The sequence below is a fragment of the Hakea prostrata genome, chromosome 3 (genome assembly GCF_041222555.1).
Source record: "Hakea prostrata isolate BN-2017 chromosome 3, UWA_Hpros_2, whole genome shotgun sequence".
Taxonomy (NCBI): Eukaryota; Viridiplantae; Streptophyta; class Magnoliopsida; order Proteales; family Proteaceae; genus Hakea; species Hakea prostrata.
In genome coordinates, this window is record NC_142602.1 from 21,892,408 (window position 1) to 21,905,382 (window position 12,975).

Here is a 12,975-nt window from a genome sequence, read left to right on the forward strand (position 1 = left end):
TTTCTTAAAACATACATAATTGAACATGAAAGTGAATTGGAACCTATGTTGTAGGCAACCCAAGAAGGCCTAAACCACTCGGATGCAAAGGACCTATGCTTGGATGAAATCTTGTGCAATATCAAAGGAGTAAATAGTTTGCTACCTAAACCATAAGGCCTTTAGGTTTACTACCAATTCTTTTAGGGTTTGTTTGGTTACATGAATCCAAAGATTTTAAATCTCTGAATTCATGAATGCGAGATTTATACATGTTTGGTTGTGAATATTATTTAGATTCATGAAATCTAGAGATTCATATTTTTACACTAAAACCGTGAATCTATAGATTTATAGGTATGTGGTGAAATCCAGAGATTTTATCCCTATTATAAAAACACTAAACATTTACACACTCACAAAAATCACTAATGAATCCACAAATTTTATTCCACATATTCAATTAACCAAATAGTTAATTTTATAAATTATGAATGGATATTTGAAATCTCCATGCCCTTTTAAACATTTTTGCTCATGCTTTTACTATATTTTTTGTCGTTGTAAATCTCCATGAATTTGTTTTTATGATAATTTTTTTTTATAATATTTTCTTTATTTGTTTTAACAGAAAGCTCATTCTTCCAAAAAAGAAAAAAAAAAAAGAAAAAAGAAAAAGGGAATTCCTACATTTAAGAGGATTATAACACCTGGCGTCTATCCAACTGTTAGCATTACAACCTAATTAGAAATTTAGAAGCACCTGTGTCCTCTTTTCTCTCTCTCCTCTCTCTTCACGAAATCCCTAAAATATCTCAATCTTTTCGTCTCTCTTCTTTCTTCGTTCCTCTTTCCTCAAGGCGGGTAACCGTTAGAAAAGAGATCCACCGTTTTCTGTGTCTCGCTCCCTCTTCCTCCTCTTTGCTAGTCATCGTATCAGTTCAATGTCTCGACGTGCTGTTCGTAAAGGAGAGAAAATAGAAACTTAGCTTTTAACGAGGATCGGGAATCTGTGTGTTTGGCGACTGAGGTAGGTTGCCATTAAGTTTACATATTGGGTTTGAGAATTCTCTACTGAAAATATTGATGATTGAAAAATTTACTTGATATTGATCGCTTTTTCTTTAATTGTGATGGTTGGTTAATAGATGCCACTAACCTAGACTCTAATTACGCGAAATTGCAGGGAGGCTAATTGTTGAGGATGTGAATCGCCGGAACTTAGGGTTTCTCTTGATTCGTCATTCCTCGTTGAAGCTCCAAAGCTGAAATCCTGAAGCGTAAGTTGTACGTAGATTCCATTTCCTCCATTAGCTTCTACAATATTTTTTTTTGCCTATTGATTCGCTAGCATTGGAGTTCTTGTACTTGTTATTTAGTATCTGTTCGATATTTTGCTAATGGTGGGGTTGATATTTCTTGTTTTTGTGATTTTGATTCAGTTTATGGGTAATCGTCGTTCGTTATTTATGCTTGTGTTATGATTCTCGTTCTTTTCTTCTCCCTTAAACGACTTTGAAATCTTGGAGGGAATCCTTGCTCAATTCATGTGTGATTATCTTCTGTTTAGGGTTTGTTTTAGTGGTTTTATATTTCTGCCTGTTACACTTTTTCTTGCTCCTCCTAATTTTTCTGTTTTCAAATAAGTAAAACTTGAGGACGAGATAAGAAAAAGAAGAGAGAGGGAATGAGAACGACCTTATGAGGGGTGGGTGGTTTCTGCTTTCAGCTGGGACTGCCTTCTCTCTTATTCATTGACAGCAAAACAAACTTAAGAAAAAAAAGGTTTGAGTATTGTCGGCCATAATAATGGCTGGTTGCCCATTGGATTATATGCTAGAAGAAGAGAATAGGAATGAGAGGCAATGCTGTGGAATTGATGGCTGGTTTCCTCATCTTCTTTTTTCCAACTTTCTCCTTCTTTAGCATTCTATTATGACCTTCATGCTTTGTAATGGGTTTTTGCTGGTTTTAAGAAACCTTCTGGTATGGTGGTAATGGGTATTTTGATTTCCTTATTTACCTTGTGATTTGATTAGAGTTGTAACTGGTTGTGGCATCTATCTCAAGTTACATTCTCAACAATGGATTTCAATGACATGGCATCTCTTTTCTTGTTCCATCATTGGACTCTAGGAGTTGCATGCAACAAGGCATATTTATTATTTAATTCAAATTAAAACATTTTTTGGTATTGGGCAAAAGAAAACCTGAACCTAATATGGATTGGTTCAGTTGTCTCCACACATGCTTGTATTCTCTCATGTAACATATTTGCCTTCTGACCACTTCATACTTTGCATTCTTTAAGGGCCTTTTATGATGCTTTTTTTATGCCCTAAATATGCTTGTCTTGTTATACATTGAGTGCTGCACAAGCCATTGCCTCCTCGCCACTCCTCCCCCTTTTCTTTATTATTTACAAACTATAAGAGCAAATGACTTTGTTATTCAGTTCATTGTTGAGTTTTGGATTAAACCACCCTCAATTTAAGGCGGACTTAACTTTGACACTTTTTGTTAGACTTGATAAGGGTACGTTAGGTATTTGCACGTTATATTGTTATATGTGTTGTAATCTTTTTCTTCTTCTATTCCCCCCTCCCCCTCCAAAAAAAAAGAAAAGAAAAGAAAGGCCCTTTACTTCCACTGGTTCTCTTATATTAGCATGGGTTAGTAGGAAGATGTAATTTCTCTTTACTAAAGCTGAGTGAATGTATATAGGAGAGAGAAGGGTATTGTCTCCCATGTGTTGCACTGCCATCTACTTCCATGTCTTCTCCCCTTCTTCCTTTTCCCTTGGCCTCTTGCAACCTTCGGTTTACAACTTCTATGGCCTATAGTAACGTGTCAAAACATCTATGACACTCAAATGATTCATTTGGGAGTCTCCTTTCACTGCTTCTTTATTTGGTTATTGTTATGTTGTTTTATTCGTTGATGATATTCTTGCCATCCTGGATTGTCTTGACCTTGTATCAAACATATTGGAGTTTTGTTTCTCTGAAGGTGTGAGATTTGGAGAATTGATAAAACCACATTAAACTTCCTTGTTCCTGCCAAAATTTGCCCTGGGGTGATACGTCTTGAGCAAAGTGCTGTTTTATTTCTCAAAGTTTTACTGAATAAAGCACCAGAAGTACAGCACTTTGTTTCTTTCTTTTTGTTAGTTGAGACTTGGTCAACATTATTTTCTATTGTAACATGGATGCCACAGATATACAAGGCATTGCACTTTTTCCTTTGGATATCACTTCTGTTGTTATGATGTTTTTTTTTTGTTTGGGGGGGGGGGGTTTAGCGTGAATGACGTTATCTTATTTTAGTATTTAGTTTTTGGAACTTCCCTTTTGTGATAATTATCTGTTTTATTTCAGACCATTGAGATTCTTTTCAGCAACAAGGTCTTCTTGCGGATGGAGGTGAGTTCACCGTCTTTTATTGTTAATAAAATCTACTTAATAGAGCTTTTCAGAACTTTGAAGTAAGCTTGCTTGATCTCATGCTTTGTTGATTGCATTGGTGAGTCAACCGATCTCATTCGCCAGTTAGTATGAAGATGGAAATAAGAGAACTGCCAAATTAACATAGTAGGATAGAAAATTGTATGTTATACCCATAAACTCACTTGAAGTTTAAAAGTCAACATTTATTAAAACTTGGACTGTTTATTTCAAAGATAGCTAGGATAATTTTGTTCATGGGGTTTAATATGTCTACCTTTGGGTGGCACAATGTTTTTGTTTCCTTTTGGTAGTTCTAGGAACTAAAGACTGAAAAAGAAAAAAGAAAAAAGAAAAAAAAAAGAATAAAAAAAGAACGTAGAAAAAAAATGCTCATTGCTAAGTCATTCCCAAATGTCATAGCAATGGTAAAACCCCCTCCAAACTTCATTTAGGCAATGGTAGATCCCCAACCTAGATAGGCTTTTCGGATAGGGGGCAGGACAATCACTTCACTCTTCTTATGCAAGGTTGGATTCTTTGAAATAGATAGGGAGTTGGAGTGGATCTTCATCCAGTGATTGAGATGCAAAAAGAAATCTAACAATTGGCAAAGCACATATACCCCAAAACAATGCCAAATTGCTGATGAGCCCCCAAAATGTATCTGAAATTTACATTGGTAAACATTTGAAATTTACATAATAGTACACCCAGCAAATTCTGTTAATTCATGGTTAGATAATTTAATAATTCCTAAATTACCCGTAGTCTCTTCTGACTACAGTGTTGCCCTTGTTAAAATAGAATCTGAATTTCATCTTCTTTCTTCTTCCACAAGTTCATTTTTCTTCTTTCGTTTGTCATTTTATATTATAAGATATATAATAATACAACTAAGGGTATATTATTCATTTTCTCTAATTGATTAAAATGTAATTACTTATTTATACATAGAAAGCTCCGTACTCAAGTTGATGGAAATAAGGTCCCATTCAATAAACCAGTACAAAATCTACCGAAGTCGTGAATCAAAGGCCTTGTCCCACGGAATTGCATTATGTGTGTAATTGAACAATCTCCTCGTTACAAAAAAAGGGAAGAAATCCCGGAAAGTTTGCTCCTGTTACCCAGATCAGTCACCTCTTTCCTTTCTCTCGCGTTTCTTTACCAAGGGTCCAATTCGACTTCAAGTAATAGAAAAAACAAACTTAACTAAATAACAAAGCTCCCAACCAGATCAGCCCAATTCAAAGCACCTAACCGTTAATACTGATGCCTTTTCTCTAGATTCTTGAAACCTAATGGTATAATGTTCATGATCGATATGAATGATCAAGAAATTTGTATCCAAGTATGAAGCAGATCAGATTGAAGAGAAAATCAACAAAAGAATATTGATGGAATCTTACCGAAGAGTGAATGAAAGAACGCCACAAAGCTTTTGTGAGAGGAGAAATCCGGAAAGAGGGCACTCACTGTAAAGTCATAAGAGATTAAGTGTAATTTAGGAATTATGAACCTTGAATTAACAGAATTTGCTGACTGAGTGTACTATTATGTAAATTTCAGAGATTTACCCCAAAAAAGGGTAAATTTCAGACATTTTAAGGGGTCATTGTCAATTTGGCATAATTTGGGGTATTTTTACTTTGCCAATTGTTGGATTTCTATTTACATCTCAGTCAATGGATGAAGATCCAGCCCATCTCCCTATCTATTCCAACTATCTTGAAGACTCCAACCTCACATAAGAAGAGTGAAGTGATTGTCCTGCCCTGTCCGAAAACCTATCTACATTGGGTATTTACTGTTGCCTGTATGAGGTTTGAAGGGGCAATTTTTCAGTCTGTAATTTACTTCTTCTTTTTTTTTTTTGGGAGGGGGTTGTAACTGGCGATGTTATATATATTGGGACCCAAAACCCTCTGAATGAAACTTCACAAATATGCAGGTGTTGCCTCTATTCTCCATCTGAGTAGAACTTTCCAGAGATGCAGGCATTGGATTCTTATTGGCTCCTGTAAAGCAAATTTTGTGGAGGTAGAACATTAAGATGCAGAGCTACAGCAGAGCAGTAAGTGTCTTGTTGATTAGTCGAAACCAATTTTGATTAGAGTTATATCTATTTAAGTTTTTATTGATTTATTTTGTTTTAAATGCCTAGGAATATCGTCGTAATGATGAAGATCTAGATGAATATGAAGGCTATGGGGAAGGTGAGGGGGCTGAGGCATGGGAAGAGCACTATGACAGAGAAGAAGATGATGAAGAAGAAGAAGAAGAGAAAGAAGATCGAAAGCCCACAAAGGAGGAACTTGATTACCTTAAGTTGAGGCAGCAGCTAAAGGAATCTTTAAGGAAGAAAATGAAGAAGGAGCATGCTTCTGTTTCCAAACTATCTCTGGAGAAGAAAAATAAGTTACCTTATGACAAGTTAGTGATGCATAAATTCCCCTAGCCTCTCATTTTCTGTATCTCATTGAATTTCTGTAGAACAGCCTTGCTCATATTTTTAGTAGTTAAGGAAATAATGCCCAATGTTTATAGTTTCCATGTGTTTCCAATTGGAAGAATTATTGCTTACAGGACTGAAAATCCCTGTTGTTCTATTTTCTTGTGTAACCTGTTCTATGGATTTTTACAATCAGGAATGGGAATTATAATCCTAGAGTTTTGCTGACAAAAATTTGTCCAGCACACTGGAAAAGCATACTGATCTAATGCATGTGTTTCTATTCATGATTGTTGAGGATGATTATGAAATTAGTCAGTTAGTGAAATTTGTGATTGCAGGCATCATGTTTCGGCTCTTCTTTCCACATTTAATATAGCAGTCACCTGTGTTCCTTCTTGGATTTCTAACATCCACCCCCTTCGAATCCAAACCAAACTCCGTGCACCCCCTCCAAATCCAAAACCTTACTGATACCTCCTCCAACCTTCACATGGTTAGTTGGCTCTTCATTCCACATTTAAGTTAGCAGTCTCATGTGATCCATATTTTAGGGCACAGCTCCCTCAATATAGCTACAAAATATTTTCTAGCTAAATAAGCTTTAGTGCAACCTGTTGGTTGCAAGTTCGAAAACTTCGAAGCAGCTTCTCTTGGGTAGAAGAGGGTAAGGTTGTCTGCATCTACCCCCTCCCAGGCCCTCCAGTAGTGGGACCCTTGTGCACCAGAAAGCTCTTTTTAAATATGCTCCACGAAGCAGAGCCCCCCCCCTCCCCAAGAAAAAGAAAAAGAAAAAAAAGACAATAATACAGGAAGAAAAACCCAAAACCATCCCTCCTTGATGTAGAAGTATCACCAAATTGGGCTTCTTTCCTTAAGAATAGTCTAGGGTTAGGTCATATTTGTATTTGGCATTCGATTCCTTGGATTTACTTTGTGATTGACCAATGGGATCGGCATAAAATAGTGTTGACAAAGTAGAAAAATGGGATTTATTTATTTTGGCTCAGAATCTTGTTTTGAGCCTATCACTTGTTGCTTTACATTCCTAGTCAGTTTAGGTTACCTATATAGGTAAAGAACTAGGTCGGGCCTTTTCTTTTTAGCATACGAGTTTGTTTTAGAGTTATTTTCTAATTTCAAATTTTGATTTTGAGTTTGTACCTATGACAGCCAATGTGGCTATAACTATAGGTTTAATTGCTTAATTGAGCCTTGAATCATCGAATTGAATTTGAGTTCTGTTTATTGTTGTTGGTGAGGTACAATGCCATAGTATCCCGCTCTCGATTTCTTCGTTTTCTTGTTACTTCGAATTCTTAACAAGACCGAACCTTCATATAAGCAATTTTAACCTGGTGTTCTTCAAAGTTTGTAAGTTGGATCATTCCCTAAACCTTCTAAAATACCCAAACCAAAATTTCTTATTTTTTTTCTTTTTCTTTTTTGTACTCCCCGAAAAAACCCAAGTTTTCAACTTTGATCTAGAGCTATCTAACAATTAAAACAGTCCCAGACTTCAAGGATCATCCTATATACTATTACCTAAGTTTTCTCCAAGTTTCACCTTGTTCCAATAACTTTTCATCCCATATCTCAACAACCTGCTCCATCCATCTATGCATTTCATTACTCTAAATGACAACAACACAAGCCTTATTCCAACTAAATGGGGTCGGCTACATGGATTCTTGCCTTCCAATGAGCTGTATTTGAGGCCATACTAGATACCTCATTACTCTAAATCTCCCCAAAATTATCCAGTCACTATAATCATGTTCTTATGTATCTTAATCAAATGTCCCAAAAGCTTTGAATCCTTAATCCCTCATTTTTGAGCCGAGATTCTGCAAAGCTGGCCCTAGTTGAACCTCTTCAATCAAAGGAAAAAATTTAAAAATAGTTAAATAAAATAATGGTGCTAGTAAATTTCCTGTTTCCTCATAGAACAAAAGAAAACCCTAGATTGTGACAAGTGGTGAATTTTGAGTCTCCCAGATGATTAGTAAATATTTCAATTTTTTTTAATCAATTGATTTAATTTAATATAATGGTCTAAGTTGTGGGTAGTTGTTCATAGATGATGTCATTTCTCACATTGCAGTGCTTCCTTGTTTGCAGTTATGGCTCCTTTTTTGGCCCTTCACAGCCCGTAATTGCACAAAGAGTAATCCAAGAAAGCAAGTCACTGCTAGAAAACCAGCATTTGGCTTCCAGGATCTCGATTCCTCTTGCTGTATGTGTCACAGACCTTTTACTCAGCAGATGACTAGCATATGTTGCACGCTGACATATTCTCTGACTCATGTTTTATATGTGTAGTTGTTTGCTTAATACCATGTCGATTATTTGTTAGTTAAGGGCCTTGTGAGGTCTGGAATGTACTAGTCCTTGAGATTGGATTGGCATCCAATGTCAGCATAGAAAAATAAGCAGATCATAGTGAAGATATACGCATTCACAATTGATTATGGAGATAACCCCTGACTTCATGGGATGCTTGGAATCAACCAGGATGGTGGCACCGTAAGAATAGATCCATGGTGTCTAATTGTGATCTGTTTCATCTCGTAGCCAGGTTATTAGGTGAAAGTAGTGTCTTAACCTTTAAAATCTCAGTTAGGTTCTTATGGTTTGATCTGCTTGTTAGCATAACTTGAACTTCCTGGGTGGTTATGAACCCTGCATGTACATGTGCTGTAATGCTATGAGGAAGTGGGAAGGATTTTCAGATCGCTTTTGTTGTAATCTGATGCATTAATTTGATGATGATTATTCTGTTCCATGGCCTTTAAGTGATGATCTCTTGTGTATGTAGAACAAAAAAGCTCCCACTTCAAGCTCTGAAGGGAAAAAACCTGATTCTCGTGTTGAGGCACATCGAGTCGTTAATGAGGTATTGTTAAAACTTCAAGTGACTTCGAAATTCATAGATATTCTCGAATTAATAGTGTTGATTATTCTTCTGTTGCAGTTAAAAAGTAAAGCACAGAAGCTCAAGGATGCACGTGATTACTCCTTTCTCTTGTCTGATGATGCAGAACTTCCTGCCCCTCCAAAAGAGCCTCCACCTCGAAATGTTTCTGTCCCAAGCTCTGGTTTGTTCCTGATATAATAAATTCCATAATTGGTTTGGTTTCTTTAAATATGGTATTTTTTTATCGGAGAAACTTATACAGGTTTTTCCTGATGTGGAAGATGCACGATCAGCCCAAGTCTTAATGAAGAGCAACAGGCCATCGATGGACAAGCAAGGAAGCAGGCCGGTTTCTAATGGTCGTGAAGGAAAAAAACCGGTGCCTATTAATCACCAGAGACAGCCTCAACCAGTGGGCCACAAGGCTGCTCCTTCAAGTAGGCCAAATTTGGCCTCTTCGGATCCTCGAAGACAATCTGGTAGTAATACTGGATCTGGCCCTGGTCGGCCTGTAGGGTATAAAGCTTCTCCCTCTAAAATTTCAGCTCCTACCATGCAAAAGAAGGCACCTGCTGTAGGTACAAAGAATAATGTGGCTGTTGGTAAAAAACCAGCCTTGTTGAGGGCAAACCCAATGGCTCAGAAGAAACATTTAGAACAGAGAAGGGAAATTCGAGAGCCTCAGAAAGCTAGGATTATGACGAAACAGGCAGTGCCTTCCAAACCTCAGGTTCTCTCTCTCTCTCTCTCTCTCCCAACAATTTTTCTGAGAGGCTGTTTCAATACCTTGACCTCAGGCAGTCAGGCTACAACTATGGTGTAAATATACCCTGCTAGTGGATCATATGGAGGATATTAACTCATTTGTATTGATACTGTAGGTTAAGGACCCTAAGCAAGTTCCAATGCGTTCCACCAAGCCAGAGCATCAACCCAAGAAGCAGCCTGTAAGGAGGCCCTTTGAGGAGGATGAAGATGAGCCGGATTTCAGGAGTGTGATCAGAAACATGTTCAGGTGAGATTCTTCTTTGGAGATTTGGTTTTTGCGACCATCTCTGGGTGTCTGTAATGTTTGCTTAAAATTTTCCAACTCAGGGGCTGCAACTTTGACTTGTTGGTGTGAACTAGGGTTTAAACTTTAAAGTATCTACCGATGTGATATTAGATGGACAGATACGTATAGGTATTGGTCCCTACAAAGCATTGCGTCTATTTATTCTATTTAAAATGGCATTATCGGATTATATTGGCTGAAACAAGACGATTCATCTCAATACATACTAATACTACTAGTACATCCATAAAAAACCATTCATCTGAAGACTAGATAAAAATCCTGTTTTAATGGGGAAACAAAGGGATACCCTTAACCAAGAGTAAAATCTTCCATCTAATCTTGGTTTTAGACACATTTGGACTAAAAAAGGAGCTCAAGAACTTCATCCAATACTATTTTAGGCTAAACTTTCATAATATGTATGAACTCTTATCTAGTATAAGAGTGTCAAATTTAATTCATATGTTTGGTTATACATTCTTCAGCTTAACTTTTATACATGACACATGTTGTATATTGTCTTTTGTTAAAAATGTATTTCCATGTCTATTTTTGCAATTTCCACATGTTCTTGCAGCATGTGATAGCTATCTCTGCTACAATGGGATATGTCTGTTAAAATTACCCAACTGATATGATACCTCAATACACCTTGGTATCAGCCCTAGGCTAGAGTATGTCCCTTCCACATGGAGCTAGTGGGGACGTAGGGGTTGGGTAAACATCAGTATGATATGCTACTTCCTAGGAATCTTCTGTTGCCTAGACGTTTTAGGCTTTTGAGAATTTTAATTTAGTATTCAATTTCAAGAATGGCAATGCTTAGTTATCATATATTCATATGTATATGGGTTTGCGTCCTGGCCTGACACGGACTTGCGCTGGTGCAATAGTTTACGTCTTTATTGTGTTTGTGACGGTGGTTGGTCGATTGAGTTTCTTCTTTTTCCCCCTTTTTAATTGTGTAGCATCCCAAGGTTTTTGTCTTCTTTAGCCTTACATAATTTGTATGCCCCATACTATTCCACAGAATGTCCTGTATACTGCTATATGATGATGCATCGTTTCTTATGCTTTGCACTGTTGTTGAGCAGTTGCATTCTCCTGTTTCATTCTGTTGTTTCTGCCAAGTTTAGCCAGTAATACTGAGGGAAGAGAACCTGATCCTATCTTCTCTCAGATCGAGCATCCAATAATCAGATTTTAGGAGAATAATGATTACATCTGAATAATTTCCAAAGAATTAAATCTGAAATAATAATTTTTAGAATAAAATTAATCATAGGATAGTCAAACTATTGAATTTGATGAGGTGGAATGGGATGGGAAGAAGCAACCTTAGATTCTGGAGAAGCAAATTGGCAATTGATGGGAGGAAGGATATAGAGAGACAAGACCAAGAATAAAAGAACGAGGAAAGAGGGATCTGGCAAACGATGAAGCCAAAGACCATTTTTATGTTTTTAGCATAAATTTGTTTGCATGACCATAGCAGGTAGGATGATGCTGCAATTCTTACTTGGGTGAGTATGGTGTGTTATGGTTGTCCCAATGTCAGAAGTTAGAGCCTACTTCATTCCCATGTATTGGGAATGGTTTTCTTGCTAACCCGTGCATTTAGTGTGCTTTTTGCCGCATTGTTCGTCCTTTTTGGGTTGAATTTTGACATTCGGGTGGTGAATCTTCTGCAAAAGTTTGCCTTAGAGCTGCCAGATGACATTTGTTGTCATACAGGAAGTCTTCATTCCTGAATGGTCTGTGGGACACACTCTCTGGGTGTAATTAGAGCCGAGAGGAATTCATTTTGAGCTAGTTATCACTGACCAGGTTAATGCATGTTTGCTGTAGCTTGTCTCCTAATATGAAATCTGCTAATGGGCTCTTGATATATTGCAGGTACAATCCTAATAAATACTCTGGGCGGGATGATGATGATAGCGACATGGAAGCAAATTTTGACGATATTCTTGAGGAGGAAAGGAAAAGGTAAGGATGTGTTCTCCAAGTTCCATCTTTAATTATTCTCTGCAGGCTTGGTGTTTCAAATATTCTGAATTGATTTCCTAGACCTAGAGGATCATCATATTTTCGGGTGGGAACTGAATTGCATTTTTAGCAAATCTTAGGTTGTTTGATGATAAAAACTCAATTGTATATGGACTTCAGACACAATGATCTCTTGACATAAATGCCATGGCTGCGATGGCATACATGTCGTTGTCTTTATTAAATTATTATGGCTATATGCGTGCTTCTAACTTTCTTCTCAACAGTGCAAGAATTGCAAGAGAAGAGGATGAAAGAGAACGTCTTCTTATTGAAGAAGAAGAGAGGCGGGAAAGGATGAGAAAGAAGATGTCGCAGCGAAAGAATCTAAGCAAGCACTGACATGACAATGAAAATGTAGAATATGTTCGTCATATAGTTTTCCTTTTGTTCAATAATTAAGTTTTAGAAGATCCCCCATGTATTTTTGATGATTATTGCAGTTTTCTTCATTGATTGGGTTAACGAACCCCTGCTTAAGCATTACGGTTTTCCTTGTCTCGGCAAAAGTGGTTATGGAGGTTGGATCATCGTGATGGTTACCTATTATTCCTTCCGATCTTTTTGGCTGGTTTGAGGAAGAAACTTACTTCTCGACACCCCCCTTAAAAATAAAAAGAAAAAAAGAAAATATTAAGTAATCCATTGCAAGGTTCGAAGCCCCTGACACGGTGACATTTTGCCGACATGTCGGTGACTTTTGATATGGTGTCAATGAAAACCCCTAGTTTGGAGGGTATTTAGGGTCGTTAAATCAGTAATGAACAAAGCTTATGACAAACTCGAAATGGAGCCTTATTGAATCAACTCTTACCGGTTATGGTTTCCCTACTCAATGGTTCAAGACAATTATGTTTTGTGTAACCATGCCTACATACTCACTACCATTGATCAGTCCTGTTCAATGGTACTCCTTGTCAAGCTTCAAACCATCAAGAGGGCTTCAGCAAGGTCACCCCCTCTCTTCTTATCTTTTGGTATTATGTGCTAAAATTCTCTCCTCTCATAGTGAAGAAGAAAAGATAGTTGAAAGGCATAAGAATCTGTAAAGAAGGTGAAGCTTTGTCTCATCTTGCTT

General features: G+C 37.1%; 1 protein-coding gene across 2 annotated transcripts; it reads left to right on the top strand.

Moving 5' to 3' along the window:
* Positions 1-719: 719 nt before the first annotated feature.
* LOC149021577 (uncharacterized) lies at positions 720-12,975 on the top strand. 2 transcript variants are annotated; one of them, XM_089149808.1, is made up of 12 exons: positions 720-1,009; positions 1,166-1,266; positions 3,357-3,401; positions 5,377-5,499; positions 5,590-5,858; positions 7,999-8,113; positions 8,696-8,773; positions 8,852-8,975; positions 9,076-9,524; positions 9,676-9,809; positions 11,748-11,837; positions 12,125-12,975. In XM_089149808.1, exons 4-12 carry the CDS (start codon positions 5,479-5,481, stop codon positions 12,237-12,239), a joined length of 1,395 nt encoding a protein of 464 aa, XP_089005934.1. In that variant the 5' UTR covers positions 720-1,009; positions 1,166-1,266; positions 3,357-3,401; positions 5,377-5,478; the 3' UTR covers positions 12,240-12,975. The 2 variants fall into 2 exon arrangements, with proteins under 2 accessions (XP_089005934.1, XP_089005935.1); XM_089149809.1 differs by having other exon boundaries at positions 1,166-1,259.